The sequence below is a fragment of the Anomaloglossus baeobatrachus genome, chromosome 3 (genome assembly GCF_048569485.1).
Source record: "Anomaloglossus baeobatrachus isolate aAnoBae1 chromosome 3, aAnoBae1.hap1, whole genome shotgun sequence".
NCBI lineage: Eukaryota > Metazoa > Chordata > Amphibia > Anura > Aromobatidae > Anomaloglossus > Anomaloglossus baeobatrachus.
The window spans coordinates 203,893,932-203,918,861 of record NC_134355.1 but is presented as its reverse complement, the minus strand read 5'-3'; the positions used below and the strand labels follow the sequence as shown (position 1 = coordinate 203,918,861).

The 24,930-nt window shown below is 42.0% G+C and overlaps 1 protein-coding gene across 2 annotated transcripts in view; it reads left to right on the top strand.

The window, feature by feature from the left end:
• SMOC2 (SPARC related modular calcium binding 2) overlaps positions 1 to 24,930 on the top strand; it is a 767,036-nt gene that overhangs the window by 489,417 nt on the left and 252,689 nt on the right. For both annotated transcript variants that reach the window (XM_075339692.1, XM_075339691.1), the window contains one exon: positions 19,563 to 19,645. In XM_075339692.1, coding sequence (XP_075195807.1) covers positions 19,563 to 19,645 — 83 coding nt within the window. The remainder of the gene's footprint in view (positions 1 to 19,562; positions 19,646 to 24,930) is intronic.

Here is a 24,930-nt window from a genome sequence, read left to right as displayed (position 1 = left end):
AAAAGTTGTTTCTACACCATTTCGGTGCGTTTTTCTTCCAGGAGATGCAAATTTGGTGCTGAAATGTCTGCATCAGATTTCTGCACAAAATTTGCATCTCCTGACACAAAAAAAACACACCAAAATGGTGTCAAAACCATTGTTTGAATTTTTTTTTGCAAAGAGATGTGGATTTGGTAGTGAAATTTATACACCAAATTCCTGCACCAAATCTGCATTTCTAAAACGCCAAAAAAGCATCACGTTTAGATGCATTTTTTGCCAGATGATGCAAATTTGGTGCAGGATTTTGGTGTATAAATCTAAGCACCACATCTGCATCTCCTGGCAAAATGTCGCATCGAAACCACATCGGGTTTTGATGCTTGTTTTGACAGGAGATGCAGTAATGGTGCAGGAATTTGGTGTATTTTCTGCCAAGAGATACAGGTCTCATTGAACTAAATAAGTTTACCAGAGGTGATGTCACTGGGTTCAATGAGGTCACCTGAGGTGAGTTTACCTGTAGTCACAGCTTGGGTGTCAGCATGCTGCGACTTCAATATGTAACCATCCTGGGACCTTGTGTGGATTATGTCGGACCTGGGTGGTTGGGGTTAATAAATTGGAGAAAGAGGGTGTTTTTTTGTAATTTATTTTAAATAAAGGAATTTTTCTCTTTGCTTTGTGCTCATTTCTTTTCACTTACAGGATTAGTAATGGAGGTCTCATAGATGCCTCCCATTATTAATCTAGGGCATAGTGGGAACTGTGAGCTGTCATTAACCTCTTATATTACACTAATTGCCACTATACCAGGGCAATCGGGATGAGCCAGGTAAAGTGCCGGAATTGTCACATCTAATGGATGCAACACTTCTGGGTGGCAGCAGGCTGCTATTTTTAGTCTGGTGGCCAATAACCATGGGCCTCCTTAGCCTGAAAATACCAATTATTTATTTATTTTTACACTACTATAGGGATTCGAACCAATCACAGACACTGTCATACAGGGTATGGGCACGGTCTGACTGCAACCAATCACAGATGCCAGGATTGACGGTGGGCAGGGGAAGCATTGAATATGTATGAGGGTCAGTGAGTGGATCTGGAAGCCGTGTGATAGCTGCATGGAGACTCGGTAAGTAAAAAATGTCTTGCCCTAATCTCTCCAGCCCTTCCTACCACCATTTTTACATTCTATGTTCTATTCCCCATAGACTTATATGGGGTTCGGCATCCCGGCAGATGTTGGGTTTAAGTCCAGTCCTGAACCAGATTTTTTTTAAAAGTCCGGCCCGCTAAACCTGAACATACGCGGTTTCGCCCATCTCTACTCAGAATGCATTGATGCTCACACACCAACAACCCATGTCTAATCAGAAGTGTTTTGTTCCAGAAGTGAAGAATTGGGAGCGTATGCACGCTATTTTGTAAAAAATTATTTATTTAAATAATTTAAAAAAAGCCGCATAGGGTCCCTCTTATGTTGATACACAGCCAAGATAAGCACATGGCTGGGGGCTGCAGCCTGTAGCAGTCTGCTTTATCTGCACTGAGTATCACAATATGGGGGGACTCTGCGATAATTTATTTATTTTTACAGCACTGTAGAGACGCAGACAGCATGCGTGATTCCAACCAATCACAGACGCTGTCACACAAGGTTGGGGCGCGGTCTGACTGAAACCAATCACAGGCACCAGGAGTGATGGTTGGTGGGGGAAGCACGGAATATGTATGAGGGTTAATGAGCTGACCCTGAAGTAGTGTTACAGCCATGCAGGAGATTTCGTAAGTATAACACTCCTGTATTATTCTTTATTTTCTTTCTTTTTACTTTATTTTTTTTTATTATCTGGTCTGGGTGGCTGAATCTGAACAGTAACATGGACTACCTTGAGAAGTCCATTTTTGGGGTTTTCACTGACACTAGGTATCTGGTATAAACCTCGAACTTTACAGTTCGATTGCGCCCATCACAAATTCTGTGTCCTGATATTTTTTTTCATTATCGAGCTGTATTTTTTTTTTATTATTATTATTATTTGATACTTCTAAATAGTGTTGGCACCTTAACTTCTAATTTTTACATCTTACTTATATTTGTTATGTGACCATTTATGTATCTGTTCAGCTTTGTGAATGCATCTCGCTGTGTGCCTACCATCTAGGCTATGATAGTAATCATCATTTTATATATACTTACCCTGGCTAGGCACCAACGTGTATTCACTTTTTGTCTATTCACTATGTTATATCATCTTCATTTTTCAGGGTAATTATGACTCATGCACTTTTTATATCTGTGATTCTCATGTTGGATATTTGTTTTCGTCTCACTCTTTTTAATATTTAATACTATTGATAATTACTATTTACCGGTTTAAGAACGTTAATTCTTGTAAGCATATGCTATATAGCATTTTAATGCAGTTTAAATTTCATATATTCTATGTTTGCATATGTCTTGGTGCTTACAGAGTGCTGCTGTATTCTTTTGCTGCAATACACTAATGTATTATAGTTTGTTTTCTATTTTCCCTTTAACTATCAATTACAACAAAAACTCTGCTTGTTGATTTGCCTTGTTTCACAACCCACTATTCTGAGTGCATGAGAATCCAAAGTATCTATAACATATAGCTGCTCACCTCTAATCCTGCCTATGTGTTTTCTTTTTTTTTCCCTTTATATAGTATTTGTAGCTGTTGGTAGGTGTACACCATATGTAATGTGAAATCTCTACCCTTAGAAGTTAGGAGCGAAAAATCAGCATACATACATCTCCTAGACATTTTATTTGTGCGCTGGCAAAAAAAAGCAGCTATAAAAACATAAAAATATTAAAAGTTTCAAAACAAAGCATTTCTATTGTAACGTGTGAGAGCACTGAACTTGCAAGCTGACAATTTAAACAGTATTTCACTTACATAAGTTTGTGAGGGGGAAAAAAGCACCTTTCCCAATAATGAAAATAAAGGCTGCTTTTCTTACAGTTGTGCTAGGTTTGTATTCTGATACCTTACGGATGACCTCTTTGTTTAAGAAAATAATGAAACAGAAATCTCTAAGTAGAGTGCTAATGTAGCTACTGGCAGATTGCCGAGTACCTGCCTAATCTGATATCTTCACTCCATTTTTTTCTTTGCTCAGCACCGTACACTGTATACTGCTCTTGGATATACAAAGTTAAAAACTAGTCATTAGAAAAGAAAACCTATTCTACATATAATAGGAGTGGGATTTAAGTTCTGTGTTTTATTGCACAAAAACTTCCTTCTGTCACATATTGTATACTCTTTGGCAGGTGCTCTGAATCTTTATGTTGAGGTATTCCACAGTAACTTTACAATTCCACAGTATTTATAGAGAACCTGTCATCAGAACTTTATATCACACACCGATCAGTTGTATGTAAAGGCCTGTTCATGATAAGTCTTTACCTAGCTTTTAGAAATATCCATTTTGCTGTTTTAGAGCTGAAGATACATCGGGTGGGCACAGGGCCACCACCAGGAATTTCAGGGCCCTATACTGGCAAAACTTTGGGGCCTCCGTAAGACTCCGCCCAGTCTCCACCCCAGCTCCTCCTCCACCCCGCAAACCTTCCACAGCCTGACCACCACTCTTGGAAAAATGTGTGTGTATGTGTATATATATATATATATATATATATATATACACAGTCAAAATTGTTTGCACCCTTCAACTTGTTCCAGAAAATGAAGTATTTCACTCAGAAAGTTAATAATACACCCCTATACTTCCCCTCTCCATAATACACCTTCTACGCCGCCCCTCTGAATTATATCTCTCCTACACTGCCCTATATATAATATCCTCCCCACACACTGCCTTTCTGTATAATAATCTCCCACACAATGTTCCTGTTTATAATATCCTCACACACTGCTATCCTGTATAATATCTCTTACACACACACTGCTCCTCTGTATATCCCCCCACACACTGCTCCTCTGTACTGAGCTTACTACAGAGATACAAGATCAGAACTGAGCATACTACATAGATATGAGATCAGAACTGAGCTTACTACAGAGATATAAGATCAGAACTGAGCTTACTACAGAGATACAAGATGAGAACCGACCTTACTACAGAGATATGAGATCACAACCAAGATTACCACAGAGATATGGGAGCAGAACCGAGATTGCTACAGTGATGCCGCACATACCCATTTTAACCTATCGTGCTGCCCACAAGTCTGTGTTGTTCCAGCAGAACTAATGACAAAAGCTGATAAAAGTCTATGGATCCGTGAAAAACACAAACAGCACATGGATGTCAGCAGTGTACAGTCCGTGTGCTGCACGTGTTTAACATTTCAAAGTACAGAAGAAAGTTTGTAATTTTATTTTCTATATATTCATACCGAAAAGCCATGGATGGTACACTGATAGCACTCAGTTTTAATAATGTACGATGTATATACACAGTATACAGTAATGTTCGTATATACACATGAATGGGTGATAAAAATAAACACAGTCAAAAAAGAGCGAAACACACATATGTGTTTATATATGGATGTGTAAAGGGGCCTAACACCCACCAGCAACCCCAATGTATACATTGCAACACACAGTACACAGGGCAATATGTCCCCGGTATACAGCTCAGTACACAGGGTAATATGTTCCCAGTATATGGTGAGGCACATAGTACACAGGGCAATATGTCCCCGGTATACAGCACAGTACACAGGGCAATATGTCCCCAGTATATAGTGTAGCACACAGTACACAGGGCAATATGTCCCCAGTATACAGCGCAACACACAGTACACAGGGCAATATGTCCCCAGTATACAGAGGAACACAGTACACAGGGTGATATGCTCCTAGCCCTTAACAGTAAAGAGTGCAGCACCTCTCCTCGAAGGGTAAAGTGTAGCAGACCTCAGCCCCTCATAATTAACATAGCAATAATCCCCCAAGCCCATATAATATACACAGCTCAACCCCCCCAGCTTCTAATAATATACACAGCCCCCCAGCCCCTAATAACATACCGAGGTACAGATCCTCTATTATTACTCCATCCAGCCCACCACAGTGCACAGTATAGCAGACTCAGACCCCTATCATGGGATTGTCACCACACATCCTTCTTACTAGCCTCTGACTGGCCAAGAACTCCTAGTCGAGGAGAGAAGCTATGAATCACAGCACAGGAAGAGGAAGGGTGGAGCCTGCACTGAGCTCCGCAGGTCCTGTCTGGAGAGCAGAGAAGAGGCTGGGATCCTATTCACACAGATGATCTGCCAGGACCTAACAACGCACAGCATGCTGCGTAGCCAGACAGAAAGATTTAAAGGTACAGTGCCGCCCGTGACCCTGTGAAGAGGGGGCGGCCGGGGCTTGATAAAGTTATGTAATTACCCTCCCTCCCTCTTCACCAGGCCCGGTACACCTGTTATGGTTGTAATGCCCTGATGGCGGTCCTGAGTGGGCGCTGCATGTACAGCTCTCCTGCTTCTCTCCCTATTCCCCACCTGCTGCTCACCTTTTGACTCTGACTGACAGATCACTCATGATTCAGACATCTGTTAATCAGATAAAGGAGGCAGGCACCATCGGGGAAGTAGGGAGAGAGACAGGAGAGCTTTAAGCGCCCACCGACTACCTTTGCAACTCATTAGCAAACAATTTCAATTAGGATTTCTCTAAGGCCCCCTTCACACGTCCGTGAAAAACACGCACGTGTGTTACGGGCCGTTTTTCGGGTCCGTGTCCCGTTTTTGTGTCCGTTTTTATGGTCCGTGTGGCACCTGTGTGAATTGCGTATGCTAGCCGTGTTTGTGTGTAGAACGTCTGTGTGTGCATGTGGAATTAACGTGTATGTGTACGTGTAATGTCCGTGTGTAATGTCCGTGTGTGTGATGCAGAATGTCGTTTATAAATGTCGGCTGACAGCAGACAGAGTTGCGCGATGAGAATGAACTCGGGTGAACTTCACCCGACTTCATCCTCATACCGCGGCTCTGTCTGTGTCGAGTACTGATTAGCGGTCACCTGTGAAGGATTCACCGGTGACCGCTAATCCCCCGAGTGACTGAAGTTTCCCCCCCTCTCTCATACTCACCGTTCCTCGATCCCCGATCCCCGGCGCTGCATGGCGTTCACACTCCTGCGACGGCTTTTACTATTTTGAAAAAGCCGGCCGCTCATTAAACAATCTCCTATTCCCTGCTTTCCCCGACCACCGGCGCCTATGATTGGTTACAGTGAGACACGCCCCCACGCTGAGTGACTGGTGTCACACTGCACCCAATCACAGCAGCCGGTGGGCGTGTCTATACTGTGCAGTAAAATAAATAAATAAATAACTAAAAAAAAACGGCGTGCGGTCCCCCCCCAATTTTAATGCCAGCCAGATAAAGCCATACGGCTGAAGGCTGGTATTCTCAGGATGGGGAGATCCACGTTATGGGGAGCCCCCCACCCTAACAATATCAGTCAGCAGCCGCCCAGAATTGCCGCATACATTATATGCGACAGTTCTGGGACTGTACCCGGCTCTTCCCGATTTGCCCTGGTGCTTTGGCAAATCGGGGTAATAAGGAGTTAATGGCAGCCCATAGCTGCCACTAAATCCTAGATTAATCATATCAGGCGTCTATGAGATTCCTTACATGATTAATCTGTAAATTACAGTAAATAAACACACACACCTGAAAAAATCCTTTATTAGAAATAAAAAACACACACATATACCCTGGTTCAACAATTTAATCAGCCCGAAAAAGCCCTCCATGTCCGGCGTAATCCAGGATGGTCCAGCGTCGCTTCCAGCGCTGCTGCATGGAGGTGACAGGAGCTGCAGAAGACACCGCCGCTCCGGTCACCTCCACGCGGCAAATGAAGACAGCCGCGCGATCAGCTGAGCTGTCACTGAGGTTACCCGCTGTCACTGGATCCAGTGACAGCGGGTAACCTCAGTGACAGCTCAGCTAATCGCGCTTCTCACCTCAGTTGCCGCGTGGAGCTGTCGGGAGCGGCGGTGTCTTCTGCAGCTCCTTTCACCTCCATGCAGCAGAGCTGGAAGCGACGCTGGACCATCCTGGATTACGCCGGACATGGAGGGCTTTTTCGGGCTGATTAAATTGTTGAACCAGGGTATATGTGTGTGTTTTTTATTTCTAATAAAGGATTTTTTCTGGTGTGTGTTTATTTACTGTAATTTACAGATTAATCATGAAAGGAATCTCATAGACGCCTGACATGATTAATCTAGGATTTAGTGGCAGCTATGGGCTGCCATTAACTCCTTATTACCCCGATTTTCCAAAGCACCAGGGCAAATCGGGAAGAGCCGGGTACAGCCCCAGAACTGTCGCATATAATGTATGCGGCAATTCTGGGCGGCTGCTGACTGATATTGTTAGGGTGGGGGGCTCCCCATAACGTGGAGCTCCCCATCCTGAGAATACCAGCCTTCAGCCTTATGGCTTTATCTGGCTGGCATTAAAATTGGGGGGGACCGCACGCCGTTTTTTTTTAATTATTTATTTATTTATTTTACTGCACAGTATAGACACGCCCACCGGCTGCTGTGATTGGGTGCAGTGAGGCACCTGTCACTCAGTGTGGGGGCGTGTCTCACTGCAACCAATCATAGGCGCTGGTGGGCGGGGAAAGCAGGGAATAGGAGATTGTTTAATGAGCGGCCGGCTTTTTCAAAATAGTAAAAGCCGCCGCAGCAGTGTGAATGCCGTGCAGCGCCGCGCCGGTGATCGGGGAACGGTAAGTATGAGAGAGGGGGGGGGAAACTGACTGACAGACTGTGAGAGAGGGACAGAGAGACCGACAGAGAGACAGAGAGACGGACTCAGGGAGATTGACCGACATACACAGAAATAGAAAGAATAGCCGACATCACTAGAAATAAAAACACCAAACGGACACGGACTATAGGTAGATGCATACGTGTTTACTAACGTGTGTGCACATACCCATAGACTTTCATTGTGTCCACGTGTGCGTGCTCCGTGCAGATAACGGACATGCATCCGTGCAGAACGCAAACACATACGGATCACGGACACGCACACACGGACATAATGAAATAACGCACGTGTGACCACAATCATAGATTAACATTGGTGCACGTTTGGCCGTGTCTCCGGCATATACGGAAACGGACCAAACACGCACGTGTATCACGGACGTGTGAAGGCGGCCTTAAACAGCAAAATGGATTTCTACAAACTGCAATTGAACTGTAAACTTTCAGGTGTAATTAAAGAGCTTGGACAAAAATTTCCCTTTAGTAATTGCAACAATTTTTCTACAAAGACTGCTCATTTCAAGGGCTCAAAAGTAATTGACAAAATGTCTTTACCATCAGTAAAATGTTAATTTGTAATACTTTGTAGAGAAACCTTTGTAGGCAGTAGCTAATCTAGAAGCCATGGGCATATGGGTTTCCTCCTTTTTGATGCTTTGTCAGGCTTTAGTGCAGCTGACTTTAGTGATTGCTTGTTCGTGGATCTTTTTTGTGACACTAGTCACCTGTGACAATTCGTGAGGCAGGGTAGTCAAACGTTCTAGAGTCAGATAACAGTAGAGCAGGCCAAGGATTAAGGGGCTAAATAAAGATGTAGTCAGGTCATGATCCAGACTCAGAATACCTAGAGGGTAGCAGATCAGAGCAAAGGGGCTGGGCAAATGGATGGTCAGAATGAGGTCCAAGGTCAGATAGCAATGGATCAATGAAACAGAACCCAGTAACACAGGCCAACAAGCTCCACTGAACAGAATGCTACAACTCGCTATGTTCTAGGAGAAACTGCTCAGCTAAGTAGTTGGGCAATTGTAACGTCCCTCCCACAGAGGAGGGAGAAACTGGTCACTGAGTAGTGCAGTAACAGGTAGTAAGCTAGGTGGCGCTGAGGACACCAGAGACGGAGGGAAGTAAGGCAGGCTGGGGTCAGAACCGAGAGGACGCAATGAGACTCAGGTAGCAGACAGGAGTGAGGTCATAAAGCAAACCGGGCTTCAGGTAACCAGGAGAATATGTACAAGCACAAGCGACAGACAAAGGTGTACTCAGGAGGGGAGCCGAAGTTGAGAGCCAGACGGGAACAGAAAAGTCAGGAGGAGAAGGCAGAGATGAGTCTGAGTTTAGTCCGGGGTTGAGTAACAAGATCAAATTGCTGGACAACCAGGAGCCAGGCGCTTAATGCAACTAATAAGAGAATACTCATGGCACAGCTCTGGGCGTGAACACTCCCAGATAAACCAAAGCAATTACCTAGAAGCAGTGCATGTGAGTAAGCCACTCTCACTACCAACGAACGACCAAGTGCAGGGTACGGCCCATCACAGTGCAAAGACTAACATAAATACAGCATGCATGATGCGGCACAAGTGCAGATATAGGCTCTGCAGGAGGACACAACAGAAGGCCCTGGCACAGGAGCCGCACCACAAGTTAGGGCCATGAAAGCAATAACCGGGAACAGGAAATACTTGAACAACCCTAACGACAGCCAGAATCAGATTGGATGACTGAGCTGTCACTCAACACACCGACAACTCAGCTTGCCCAAGTACCAGAATGGACAACTAAGCTGTCCCTCACCAAACTGATAACTCAGCACACCCCAATTCCATAGTTACAGAAAACAGTCGCTCATGTCCTAGACATGAATGGTTGAGTCATGACATTTCTTCATTACATCTTATCTTAAGCATGTAAAATGCATGCTCAATATGGTTAAAATCAGGAAATTGACTTGGTCATTGCAGAATATTCAACTTTTTTATTTTAAGAAACTCCTGGGTTTCTCTCACAGTTTTTTGGGTCATTGTCCATCTGTACTGTGAAGTACCATTCAATCAATTTTGCTGTATTTGGTTGAATCTGAGCTGAAAGTATAGCCCTGTACACGTCAGAATTAATCCGGCTGCTTCTGTCTTCAGTCACATCATCAATAAACACTAATGCCCCAGTGCCATTGGAAGCCATGCATGCCTATGCTATCACACTGCCTCCACCATGTTTTACAGAGAATACAATGTGCTTTGGATCATGAGCCATCCCAGGTCTTCTTCATACTTTCTTTTTTCTGTCATTCTAGTACAGGTTTCTCTAAAGGCCCCATCACACACAGAGATAAATCTTTGGCAGATCTGTGGTTGCAGTGAAATCATGGACATATTGTTTCATTTGTACACAGCCACAAACCTGGCACTGATTGTCCACAATTTCACTGCAACCACAGATCTGCCACAGATCTGCCAGAGATCTGCCACGGATCTGCCACGGATCTGGCACAGATCTGCCACGGATCTGGCTCGGATGTATCTCTGTGTGTGACAGGGCCTTTAGTTTCATCTGTTCAAATAATCTTTCTCCAGAACTGTGCTGGCTTCTTCAGATTTATTTTTTGCAAAGTCTAATCAGGCCTTTCTATTTTTAAGACTAATTAATAGTTTGGACCTTGTGATCCCTATGTATTTTCTCTGATGAAGTCTTCTCTTTATGGTAGACTTAAATACTGAAACATCTTCTTGGTCAATGTTCTTCACTTGGGCGGATGTTATGAAGGGTTTATCTTTACCATGGAAAGAATTTTGTAGTTATCATCAATGTTCTCTTCAGTGGGTATCCAGAATTTTGAGTTCCCATCTCTTTTCTTTCAGAATGTACCAAACTGTTCATTTGGCCATTCATAACATTTCTGCTATATCTATGATGAATTTAATCTATTTTTTTCAGCCTAATGATGGTATGTTTCTCCTCCATTGAGACTTTATTTGACGACATGTTGGGGGTTCATAGCAACAGCATCCAAATGCAAATGCCACACCTAAACTCAGCTCCATACCTGTTTCTTGCTTAATTGATGATGGATTAATGAAGGAATAGCCCATGCAGCCCATTTAAAACTTTTGAGATAATAGTTAAATTACCTTGAAAAAGAGGCAGCTACATATTAACCCTTTTTCAACCAAGGACATACCGGTATGTCCTATTATAGGCCACTTAAAGACCAAGGATGTACTGGTACATCCTAGCAATAGCAGAGGCACAGGGGTATGTGTACTCGCGATTGTGGCTAGGGACTAAGCTTACCATAGAGCCGAGCCCCTGCCCTCACAGCCAGTGATGGCGCCTGCGCCGATTGTTGTCATGGTGACCCGAGGTCACCTGACTATGGACAGCCTGTGTAATCATGCCTGCAGCATGATCACACAGGCTTTCACAGTGCAGTGATCAAGCACTGCAAAACATTGAAGCTGCGATCAGAGCACTGAGGGGTGATGTCCCATAATGGGGCTAAGTGATATAGTAAAAAAAGTAAAAAAAATAAGAATGTTAAAACAAAATTAAAATAAAGAGCAAAAAAATAAAAAAATTCCAAAAAATAGTTATATTTGTGTACAAACCTCCTCCAAAAAAGTACACATATTTGGTATTGTTGCATCTGTAACAACCCGAGCTATAAAACTGTCACACTAGTTAATCCCTTCAGTGAACATCTTAGAAAATAAAAAAATGTAGCATAAACTGTCTTTTCAGCATACAGCTGACAAAAAGTAGAATAAAACGCAATCAAAAAGTCATATATAAATAAACATGGCACTGCGGAAAACGTCATCTTGTTACACAAAAAACAAGCTGCCATACCATTAGAGGAAGAATAAAATAACTATACCTCCCAGAATACAGCAATGCAAAAACATTTTTTTTTTCAATAAAATAGTTTTTATGGAGTAAAAGCGGAAAAACAAAAAATAACTACATAAACAGGACATTGTCGTAATCATACTGACCTAAAGAATAAAACTGTCTAAACTATCTAAATGGGTTAAAAAATCAACAAAAAAACCCTGATTCCTCAGTTGCTGTTTTTTCTTGATTCTGCCTCACAAAAAGTTGAATAGAAAGCGATCAAAAAATATTATGTAACCAAAAATGGTACCAATAACAACTCCAACTCATCCCGCAAAAAACACACCCTCAGATGACTCTGTCAGAGGAAAAATAAAAAAACTATTCGCTGTGTTGTGCAGTACAAGCACAGTGGATGGATTTATAGAAATGTCATGTCCACTGTTCTTTTCTTTGCAGCGTAAACAGACATGTGGAGCGGCTTTTCCAGATGCAGTATGTCAATTTATGCTGTGGAGACATGAGTGTCCTCAATTGGGAAAACAGAGCAAAAGTCCACAGCGCCCCAAACCCTGATCGTGGGCATGTGCAGCTGCGGTCTCTTGCATAGAACACTTTTGTCTCCGCAGGAGAAGACACACTGCATGCAAGATGCAGTTTGTGCGGATCGTGGGCACGTACACTAAATCTCTGAAAAATGTGATTCAGACAAAATTCCCAATGTAAAATTCACTGTAATGAGGGAGACACTTTGACCTCACATCTGGCCTGTGATCTGGTGGTGTCCATCTTTTTACTCCTCTTTTTAGGCGTGCACAAAAATGCAGTCATCAACACTTTTGTTCACTTTTGAAAAAGATGGACAACACAAAACAAAAGCCAAATGGAGTCCGGAGTAATACTGCTGCCTTATTAGTGAATGGATCTATCATGGGTTTCACCTGAATTACATATTTTGTAGCTGGAGATGGAAACCCCGATGTAAGTGCTCAGCATAGAGCACAAGATAAATGTGAACTGATGAAAAATGTTCTGTACCAAAATCGCCACCAAAGAGCATTCAACTCAACCCACAAAAACACACTCAGGTTCGTCATCAGTTAACAGAAATATAGGGGGCTTCCACGTTACTTGTAACACAAAGGCTCTGGAAAAATGCTTTGGCCCCACCCCTCAAAAAAAGAAATCAAGCAAAAGCTGCATTCCCAAATCCACATGCCCCCTCTCTTCTGAGCCCCACAATGTGCCTAAACCACAGTTAGCATCCACATGTTTGGCATTGTTGCAGTGGGGAAAACCCACTAAAATTTACAGGGTGCATGTTTACAGAAACACAAACTGGGCACAATGTACAGGCACTACAATGTATTGTACTGGGCACAACAAGGTCTTATTTGCAATATTTAATTCTGCACCATTAACTGTGTTTGACACTATGGATGTTTTGTGGAAACTAAATTGTCAGTACACCCAGAGATGAATTCCCAGAGGGGTGTAATTTCAAAACTTTGGTAATCTAAGAGGGGGATTTCTCCTGTTCTGACAATTATGAGCTCTTCCAATAGAGTCCATAAGTGATTCTTGGAAAATCTGTGCTCCAAAAATCAAATGGCGCTCCTTCTCTCTTGAGCCCTGTGGTGCAGCCAAACAGTACTGTACAGTCACATGTGTAGTATTGCCATATTGAGGAGAAATTGTGTAACACTTTATGGGGCCTTTCTATTCCTATTCCCATTGTGAGAATTGGAAATCTGGGTTAAAACAACATTTTAGTCGTAAAAATGTAATCATTTTTTGTTCATCGCCCAATAGCATAACATTTTGTAACACACTTCTAGTGTCAATATGCTTACTGCACCACTTTATAAATTCATTGAGGGGTGAAGTTTGTAAAATGGGGTCACTTGTGGGGAAGTTCTGCTGTTTCTTCACTTCAGGGGCTCTGCCAATGTGACATGGCACTCAGAAACCATTCCAACTAAATCTGCACTCCAATATGACACTCCTTCCATTCTTCACTTTGTACTTTGTATCAAAAGTAGTTTTCAACCACATATGGGGTACTGGCATACTCAAGAGTAATTGCACAACAAATTGTATGATTCATTATTTCCTGTTAACCAAGTGAATTTGAAAAATTGGCGTTAATGCAACATTTTGTGATTAAAAATGTATTTTTTCATTTTCATAGCTCAACGCTATAAAATTCTGTAAAGCCCCTTGGGGTTCAAAGTGCTCATTAATCCCTTCACGACCATGGACAGATCTTTCCGTCATGGATCGTGTCCCGGTAAGCCCCGCCCCCTGCCGCGGGCAGGCGGCGTGGATCGGCACACATATCAGCTGTTTTCAACAGCTGACATGTGTGCCTACATGTTCCGAGTGGAATCGCATTCCACCCGGAACATTAACCCCTTAGATCTCGCTGCCAAAGTCTGGCAGCGAGATCTATATGCGCGCGGCCATCTTTTTTACTTGCCGCCGCCCCCTCCGGACGTCACGTGAGTGATCACGTGACGTTCGGTGGTTGCCATCGTAGCACAGGGTCATGTGATGATGCCTGGTGCTACGAAGTTTCACTTTCATTCTTCCTCGGCACGGAGCAGAGGAAGAAAGAAAGTGACTATTTCTGCTGTTTACAGCGGTATAGCTGTGATCAGCAGATAGCGATCAGCAATCGGATTGCTGATCGCTATAGCCCCCTAGGGGGACTAGTAAAATAAAATAAAAAAAGTAAAAAAAAAGTTTTAAAAAATTAAAAAAAAAACAAAAAACCTAAAAGTTCAAATCACCCCCTTTCCCCCCCATTGAAAATGAAAGGGTTAAAAAATAAATAAATATACACATATTTGTTATCGCCGCGTTCAGAAATGCCCGATCTATCAAAATATAAAATCAATTAATCTGATTGGTAAACGGCGTAGTGGCAAAAAAATTCCAAACGCCAAAATTACGTTTTTTGGTCGCCGCAAGTTTTACGCAAAATGCAATAACAGGCGATCAAAACGTAGCATCTGCGCAAAAATGCGACCATTAGAAACATCAGCTCGAGACGCAAAAAATAAGCTGTCACTGAGCCATGGATCCCAAAAAATAAGAACGCTACGTGTTTCGGAAAATGGCGCAAAACGTGCGCCACTTTTATTGGACAAATTGTGAATTTTTTTTAACCCCTTAGATACAAGTAAACCTTTACATGTTTGGTGTCTACAAACTCGCACCGACCTCAGGTATCATACCCACACATCAGTTTTACCATATAGTGAACACCGTGAATAAAACATCCCAAAAACTATTGTGCCATCACACTTTTTTTGCAATTTTTCCACACTTGGAATTTTTTTGCTGCTTTCCAGTACACTATATGGTAAAACTTATGGTTTCATTTAAAAGTACAACTTGTCCCGCAAAAAACAAGCCCTCATATGGCAAGATTGACGGAAAAATAAAAAAGTTACGGCTCTCGGAAGAAGGGGAGCAAAAAACAAAAACGCAAAAACGGAAAGTGCCCCGGGGCTGAAGGGGTTAACCATCCAGATAACTTACTTGAGGGGGTCTGGTTTCTAAAATGGAGTCACGTGTGGGTGAGATCCACTGTTTAGGCACATCTTGGGCTCTCCAAATGTGACATGGCATCTGCTAATGATTCAGTCAATTTTGCAGTCAAATTGCACTCCTTCGCTTCCAAGCACTGCCGTTGATTTCCACCACATATGAGGTTTTTGCATACTCAGGAGACATTGTGCAATAAATTTTATCATGATACCATTGTGAATAAAGCTATCTGGTTGAAGTAACAATTTTGTGGTAAAATTGTATTTTTTATTTTCACAGCTCAACGTTATAAATTTCTGTGAAGCCCTCTGGCGCTGAGCAAACATCTAAATAAATTCCTTGAGGGGTCTAGTTTCCAAAATGGGGTCACTCTACTGTTTAAGCACCTCAGCGGGTCTCTAAATGCGACATGGCGTCCGCTAATAATTGCAGCTAATTTTGCTTTTAAAAATTCAAATGGCGCTCCCTCCCTTCCAAGCCCTGACTTGCGCCCAAACAATTTATTTCCACCACATATGAGGTATCGGCATGCTCAGAAGAAATTACACAATAAATTTCATGGTGCATTTTTTCCTGATGCCCTTGTGAAAAAAGCTACCTGATTGAAGTAACAATTTTGTGATAAAAATTTATTTTTTTTATTTTCATGGCTCAACATTATAAACTTCTGTGAAGACCCTGGGGGTTCAAGGTGCTAAGCAAACATCTATATAAATTACTTGAGGGGTCAAGTTTCCAAAATGGGGTCACTTGTGGGGGAGCTTTACTGTTTAGGCACCCCAGGGGCTCTCCACATGTGACATGTCGTTCGCTAATGATTGCAGCAAATTTTGCTTTCAAAAAATTCAAATGGCACTCTTTCCCTACTGAGCCCTGCTGTGCACTCAAACAATTTCCACCACATATAATGTATCGGTGTACTCAGGAGAAATTGCACAATAAATTTTATGGTGCATTTTTTCCTGATACCTTTGTGAAAATGCTAAATTTCATGGCTAAATTAACTTTTTTGTGTAAAAAATAAAATTTAAATTTTTTCCTTACACATTGCTTTAGTTCCTGTGAAGCATATAAATGGTTAATAAACTTTTTGGATGTAGTTTTGAGCGGTGGGACGATTGCAGTTTTTAGAATAGTCACTTTTAGGTATTTTCTATCTGTGAACTTGGCCTCTCAAAGTCACTTCAGGATGCTGGCCTTCAGGACAGAGTGGCAAAGAAAAAGCCCTATCTGAGACTGGCTAATAAAAGGAAAAGGTTAATATGGGCAAAAGAACACAGACATTGGACATTGGACAGAGGAAAATTGGAAAAAAGTGTTATGGACAGACGAATCGAAGTTTGAGGTGTTTGGATCACACAGAAGAACATTTGTGAGACGCAGAACAACTGAAATGCCTGACGCCATCTGTCAAGCATAGTGGAGGTAATTTGATGGTCTGGGGGTTGCTTTGGTGCTGGTAAAGTGGGAGATTTGTAAAAGGGATTTTAAATGAGGAAGGCTATCACTCCACTTTGCAACACCGTGCCATACCCTGTGGACAGCGCTTGATTGGAGCCAATTTCATCCCACAACAGGACAATGACCCAAAGCACACCTCCAAATTATGCATGAACTATTTAGGGAAGAAGCAGGCAGCTGGTATTCTATCTGTAATGGAGTGGTCAGCCTAGTCACCAGATCTCAACCCTATTGAACTGTTGTAGGAGCAGCTTGACCGTATGGTATGCAAAAAGTGCCCATCAAGCCAATCCAACTTGTGGGAGGGGCTTCTGGAAGCATGGGTTGAAATATCTCCAGATTACCTCAGAAAATTAACAGCTAGTATGCCAAAGATCTGCAAAGCTCTAATTGCTGCAAAGGGAACATTCTTTGATGAAAGCAACGTTTGAAGGAGAAAATTATTTCAAGTAAAAATCAAAATTTTGAACTGTAGTGTATGTTACACAAAATAGTTAATAAATATTATTTCCCACATGTCTATTTTATATTAGTGCACTTGATGAAAAATTATATTTTTTGTTACGGTTAGAAGAGTTTAAAGTTCATCAGCAATTTGTCATTTTTTCAATATAATTTACAAAACTATTTTTTACGGACCACATCCCATTTGGAGTCACCTCTGCCCTGTAGACGTTGACACTGGCATTTTGCGAGTACTATTTAATGAAGCTGCCAGTTGAGGACCTGTGAGGCATTGATTTCTCAAACTATAGACTCTTATGTACTTGTCTGGTTGCTCAGTTGTGCAGCGGGACCTTCCACTTCTCTTTCTACTCTGGTTAGAACCTGTGTGAGCTCTCCTCTGAAGTAAGTAGTACATACCGTTGTAGGAAATCTTCAGTTTCTTGGCATTTTCTCGCATGGAATATCCTTCATTTCTAAGAACAAGAATAGACTGTCGAGTTTCACATGAAAGTTTTCTTTTTCTGGCCATTTTGAGAGTTTAATGGAACCAACAAATGTAATGCTCCAGACTCTCAACTCGCTCAAAAGAAGGTCAGTTTTAAAGCTTCTTTAATAAGCAAAATTGTTTTCAGCTGGGCTAATATACTTGCGCAAGGGTTTTCAAGGGATTTCTAAACATCTATTAGCCTTCTAACACAGTTAGCAAACACAATGTACCATTAGAACACTAGAGTGGTGGTTGTTGGAAATGGGCCTCTATACTCCTATGTAGATATTGCATTAAAAAACAGACCTTTGCAGCTAGAATAGTCATTTACCACATTAACAATGTATAGAGTGTATTTCTGTTTAATTTAATGTTTTCTTCATTGAAACAACAATGTGCGTCTCTTTCAAAAATAAGGAAATATCTAAGTGACCCTAAACTTTTGAACTATAGTGTAACTCTTAGATTTATGGGCATAAAATTTCAAAGTTTGAAAATTGCTATATTTTCAAAATGTTCACCAAATTTCTAAAATTTTCACAAATAAACAGAAAAAATATTGTCCTAATTTTACCACTATCATAAAGTACAATATATCATGAAAAAATAATATCAGAATCACGGAGATCCGTTGAAGCGTTCAAGATTTGCCTTGGTTTTATGCAAATCCATGCTAATAAAACGCTGCTTTTTACAGACCCAGCAAAGTCTATGAGATTTCTGAAATCTCATGCACACACAAACATGTCAGGATTTTTTCCTAACGGTTTTGTGAAATACCTCCGGTTTTGCTGTGTTCTGAAAAGAAGGACATGTCAATACCCTGGATCAGTGGGTCTAACCGGGTTAATAAAAAACCTGGTTAGGCTCAGAATTGATCCAGGGTATCGGGCGGCACTTAAATGTTGGTGGGGATAGGGTATTGGAGCAGGCGCGGTATATATATCAAATCACCGGCGCGGCTGTATACTCCTGCGGCTCTTCCACTTCCCCGCTCATTACATATTCACTGCTTTCATCTGTGATTGGTTGCAGTCAGACGCGCCCCCAGTATCTGACTGTAACCAATCACAGACCCAGTCTGCGGGTCTATACAGAGAATGAGTGAGACGCTCATTCAGCGGTGATCTCACCCAGGCTATTTACGGTCACAGGTATTGCCAGCTGTGATCGGGAATCACCTGAGTTAAGTGACCGCTGAACATGCGGCTCATTCAATCTCTGGAGCTCACAAGGAGCAGTCTAGTTCTATGGCTGCTCACTGTGATCTTCAGATGTAGCAGAGATGAATCGCTGTAGGACCTTGTGTGGATTACATCGGACCTGCAGGGGTGATATAATCCACCTGTCAAAATGACATTGGTCTGAATTGCAAAAAATGGCCCGCTCATGAAGATAAAAATGGGCTTTAGAGTAAAGGGGTTAAAGAGCTATAATCCCTACACCCTTCCACCAATTAGGATGAGAATGCTTTCAAATTAAAGCTGAGTGTCTACACTTTATTCTCATATTCTCATATTGGTTATATAACTGTATCTTGAATATGTTTTGGTAAACAGCTAAAATGCCAAAATTTGTCACTGTCCAAATATATTTGTACCTAACTGTACATTTGGAAATGTATCGATAATTTAATTTAACAACATAAGTTTTGTTAATTGTAGATTTTTACTTCATGTTTGACTAAAAGGTATTGTTTTGATTCACCTGTTGAGTATAATAGCAATACAAATTTTTAGCAGTAATCCCTACATGAACTAGCAATTTCTAATTTCGTTTCTTTAGTGTGTCTCCAATATTTGTTTTGTTTTTTGTTTACAAAATTGATTCATTTTGGGTGTGGAAAATCATTCAAAAATTGATATTTATAAAAAGTCAAGAGTAATGGTTTCGTTCTATTCATGAAAAGGAAGGATACTTTGTATATAGTGAATGAGAATTTTTTGTTGCAAAGTTGAATATAATTTTCTTTTGGCTATTTTAGATATGAACAGCCAAAGTGTGATAATTCAGCAAGAGCCCATCCAGCCAAAACAAAAGATATGTATAGAGGAAGGCAACTTCAAGGTAAAAATGTCTTAATTGCATCTTTGTTCTACATCTTACTAACAGACTTAGGGGTACTTTGCACGCTGCGACATCGCAAGCCGATGCTGCGATGCTGAGCGCCATAGTCCCCGCCCCCGTCGCAGCTGCGATATCCTTGTGATAGCTGCCATAGCGAACATTATCGCTACAGCAGCGTCACATGGACTCACCTGTCCTGGGACGTCGCTCTGGCCGGCGACCTGCCTCCTTATTAAGGGGGCGGGTCGTACGGCGTCACTGCGACGTCACACGGCAGGCGGCCAATAGGAGCGGAGGGGCGGAGATGAGCGGGATGTAAACATCCCGCCCACCTTCTCCCTTCCGCATATCCTACGGGAGCCGCGGTGACGCCGGTAGGAGATGTTCCTCGCTCCTGCGGCTTCACACACAGCAATGTGTGCTGCCGCAGGAACGAGGAACAATATCGGACCATCGCGTCAGCGTAATTATGGATTACGCCGACGCTACGCCGATGATACGATTACGACACTTTTGCACTCGTTAATCGTATCATCTAGGCTTTACACACTACGATGTCACCTGCGATGCTGGATGTGCGTCACTTTCAATTTGACCCCACCGACATCGCACCTGTGATGTCGTAGTGTGCAAAGTACCCCTTAGGTGATAGTATTATATACAGTCATGGTTAAAAGTGTTGTCACCCTTGAAATTGTTCTAGAAAATTATATTTCTATTTCCTTTGTCTGTATTGGAACAAAACAAAAAATAAGGAAAAAAAGGCAAATTAAACATAATTTTACACAAAACCCCAAAAATGGCCTGGGCAAAATTGTTGGCACATTTCCAAAATTGTGGGTAAATAACTTTGTTTCAAGCATATGATGCTTGCTCAAACTTACATGTGGCACATAACAAGGGTATAGATCACGAATGAAGATCACACCTGCAACCAGATAAAAAGAGAAGTTGACCCAATTTTAGCATTGTGTGTCTGTGCATACCACACTAAGCATGGAGAACATAAAGAGGAGAAAAGTACTGTTTGAGGACTTGAGAACCACAATTGTTGAAAAATATAAAAAAAACTGAAGGTTACAAGTTCATCTGCGTAGATTTTGCCATTCCTGTGTCCATAGTGCGCAACAGAATCAAGAAGTTTACAACCCATGGTACTGTAACTTAATTTCCTGGTTTGTGAATAGCAGAGAAAAATTGATGAAAGGTTGCAACACAGTGACAGCCTAATGGTGGATAAGCAGCCCCAATCAAGTTCCAAAGAAATTCAAGCTGTCCTGCAGGCTCAGCTTGCACTAGTCTCAGAGCAAACTATCCGTCAACATTTGAACTCAGTGAAATGCTACAGCAAGAGACCCAGGAGGACCCCACTGCTGACACTGAGTTATAAAAAAAAACTAGACTGTAGTTTGCCAAAATGTACATGAGTAAGCCAAAATGTTTCTGTGAAAGTGTCATGTGGATAGATGAGACCAAGATAGAGCTTTTTGGTAAAACACATCATTCTACTACTTATCAAAAACAAAATAAGAGCTACAAAGAAAATACAGTACATACAGTCAAATATTGTGGAGGTTCAAAGATGTTTGGGAGGGCACCATTCTCCTATAGGGATCACCACCAGCATAAAACATAGGCATGAGAACAAACAAGAAAAAAATATATGCTGGACAAAAAGGGATCAACCCAAAAAATACAATATCTTATCATAATCACAATACAATAAGAATAGCAAGAAAGATGTGACTATTAAAAAAAAAATAAATAGCCAAAAATGACTAATACAGAAACATCCCACAGATGTACCCATAATAAGGTGACTACACAGTTTCCCAAAGAAAATATAGTAAATGAGCCCACAATATTATAAAACATACAGTCAAGGAATGAGACACTATTGTGTACCAAACAATACTCAAAGACTGAATGTAAATAAAGCACAAAATCTGACACCACTCACAGGCCAAAAAGTCCCTATGATGCACAATTGTATAAGGCGCCCTAACATAAGTATGATAAGGTAGATAGAACACCTCTTGAAATAAGGAGATGTCCAGAAAGTATACACTACCAGAGGTGAAGGGCCAAAGTTGGTAGTGAAAGGCCAGAGAGCCTGTAAAGTGGGATATCACCCCAGGTAGTAAAACTAGCTCTTGTATCAAGGAGGTAGCCTGTGAAAGCAGGATCTTGCCTCATGCATATCGCCACCACATGTGGCTTTCTTAGGGGCTGGATAAGAATAAGCAAGGACACTTATGCTTACATGAGCTATATATAGTAGTGAAGAAGTTACTCACCAGCTGGCAGAAATGATTAACGAGTTATAGCAGCGCGGATTCACTGCTCGTGATTGACAATCTTGCACACACGCAATGTAACCTGCTGCATTTGCCGGATAGAGATGGAAAGTGGTCCGCGGTGCACATGAGTTAAAACACAATAAGGGCGCATGTGCATAGCACAATTTAACCAAACATATAGTGCCTACAGCGAATGCGTCATAAAAAGCATTACAAATAGGGATGATCGAATTCCTCAAATATTCGGATTCGCGAATATTTGCTGAATAGGTCGCCGCTATTCGACTATTCATGAATATTCATTGCACAATGTATGGGAAACCCGAATAACAACTATTCGGAACTATTCGGGGTTTCCATAGACTTACATTGCGCATCGAATATTCACATAGTGGCGACCTATTCGTAGAATATTCGCAAAGCCGAATATTTGAGGTATGCGATCATCCCTAATTACAAACATAGGCAGCCCATTAGTAGCCGGGATCATAACCCGAAAGTGACCAGCTGTAACAACCCGACTTTACTAAGCATGATAGAGAACCTCGCACAAGCGCAATGTAACCTGCTGCACTTGCTGGACAGTAATGTAAACCAGCCAGCAGTGTGCAGACGTTATAACTCAATAAGGACGCATGTGCAACAAGGTACATCCTTCATGATTGCGTCCAATACACAGGGCCACCGCTGCTGTCAGTGCTTTACTGCAGGTGAATGCTTTGTGGCGCCGTAAAGCATTCAACTGCAGTAAAGCCATGACAACATCCTGTCTAATTCATGATAATACATGTAATAAAACTATATAAAATATAAGGTGCAATTGTCCTAATATTATTCATGTATCTTTCATGTCGATGATCATACGGCGATCTTCCATATGTCTCCACGAAGGTCTATCACTCAGACAAAGCTGAGAATAGGTGATCAATCCAAGCAGTCAAAGTGTGGACATAGATATCTAAAACAAAGTAACAACAATTAGTTTAGAAATCACATAGTCTTGTATAAGCCTGTGAAAAGCAGTTTCTCATTAAGGTTATGTTCACACTGGGCGTTTTTGCAGCGTTTTTGTAGCGTTTTTTAGCTGCAGATTTGCCTAGGTTTTATGCAAATCCATGCTAATAAAACACTGCTTTTTACAGTCCCAGCAAAGTCTATGAGATTTCTGAAATCTCATGCACACACACAAACACGTCAGGATTTTTTCCTGACGGTTTTGTGAAATACCTCCGGTTTTGCGGTGTTCTGGAAAGAAGGACATGTCAATACCCTGGATCAGTGGGTCTAACCGGGTTAATAAAAAACCTGGTTAGGCTCAGAATTGATCCAGGGTATCGGGCGGCACTTAAATAGTGGTGGGGATAGGGTATTGGAGCAGGCGCGGTATATATATCAAATAACTGGTGCGGCTGTATACTCCCGCGGCTCTTCCACTTCCCCGCTCATTACATATTCACTGCTTTCATCTGTGGTTGGTTTCAGTCAGACGCGCCCCCAGTATCTGACTGCAACCAATAACAGACCCAGTCTGTGGGTCTATACAGAGAATGAGTGAGAAGCTCATTCAGCGGTGATCTCACCCAGGCTATTTACGGTCACAGGTATTGCCAGCTGTGATCGGGAATCACCTGAGTTAAGTGACCGCTGAACGTGCGGCTAATTCAATCTCTGGAGCTCACAATGAGCAGTCCAGTTCTATGGCTGCTCACTGTGATCTTCAGATGTAGCAGAGATGAATCGCTGTAGGACCTTGTGTGGATTACATCGGACCTGCAGGGGTGATTATGGGGTTAATAAAGTGGTGAAAAAGGGGGCTTTTTGTCTTTTATTTCAATAAAGTATTTTTTCGGTGTTTGTCTTTATTTTTTGACACATATCACAGATTTGTGATGGGGGTATCTCATAGACGCCTGACATTACCAATCTAGGGCTTAGTCGCAGCTATGAGCTGTGATTAACCCCTGATATTACCCCGATTGCCACTGCACAAGGGCAATTCGGGAAGAGCTGGGTAAAGTGCTGGGAATGTCGTCTCTAATGGATGCAACAATCCTGGGTGGCTGCAGGCTGATATTCTTAGGCTGGGTCTCTCCAGCCTGATAATGGCAGCCCCAAGCTGTGGGCTTTATCTTGGCTGTGTATGAAATTTGGGGTGATTGCATGCTGTTTTTTTTTTAATTATTTATTTAAATGATTAAAAAACAGCATGGGGTCCTTCGTATTTTGATACCAAGCCAAGAAAAAGCACACAGCTGGGGGCTGCAGCCTGTAACTGTAGGCTTTATCTATGCTGGGTATCAAAATATGGGGGACCCTACGTCATTTGTTTTATTTATTTGTTTATTTCTTACTGTACGATAGACCCACAGACGCCAGTGTGGGGGGAAGAAGTGAATATGCATGAGGCTAATGAGCGGCTCTGGAAGTACGAGGGGCCGGGGGAGCAGGTACGGATGATGCTAGAATGTATGGGCTCCTTCCTGGTTAGTGGACCTGACCAGCTGGGTTAGAGGGCATGACTAGCTGGGTTAGTGAGCTTGGCAATGTGTTCTCCCTTCCACTACAATCAAGCTTCGCCCACCTGCCCCCCACGTGATAGGGGCCTGTTGAATGACGTCATACCTGGACGGAGCCCATACACTCTAGCATCTATCGGAGATTGGTAAGTATAGCGCGCTTGCTTTACTTTTTGGTAAGTATAGCGCGCTTGCTTTACTTTTTTTTTTTCTACTTTTTTTTTTACTACCCGAATGCCGGATCAGGTCAATCTCAGCCTGGCCCAACACTCGGGTACTACTGAACCCTTGCTGGACTTGACATCACAGAAAAAAAACTGTAAAAAGCGCTACAAAAACGCCACAAAAACCACACCAAAACGCACCAAAACCGCAGATGACTCCTAGGAGAAATCCTGCCACAAGGTCAGCTTTTGGTCAGGAAAAAAATGCTGCAAAAAAGTTCTATGTGAACATAGCCTAAGTCCGG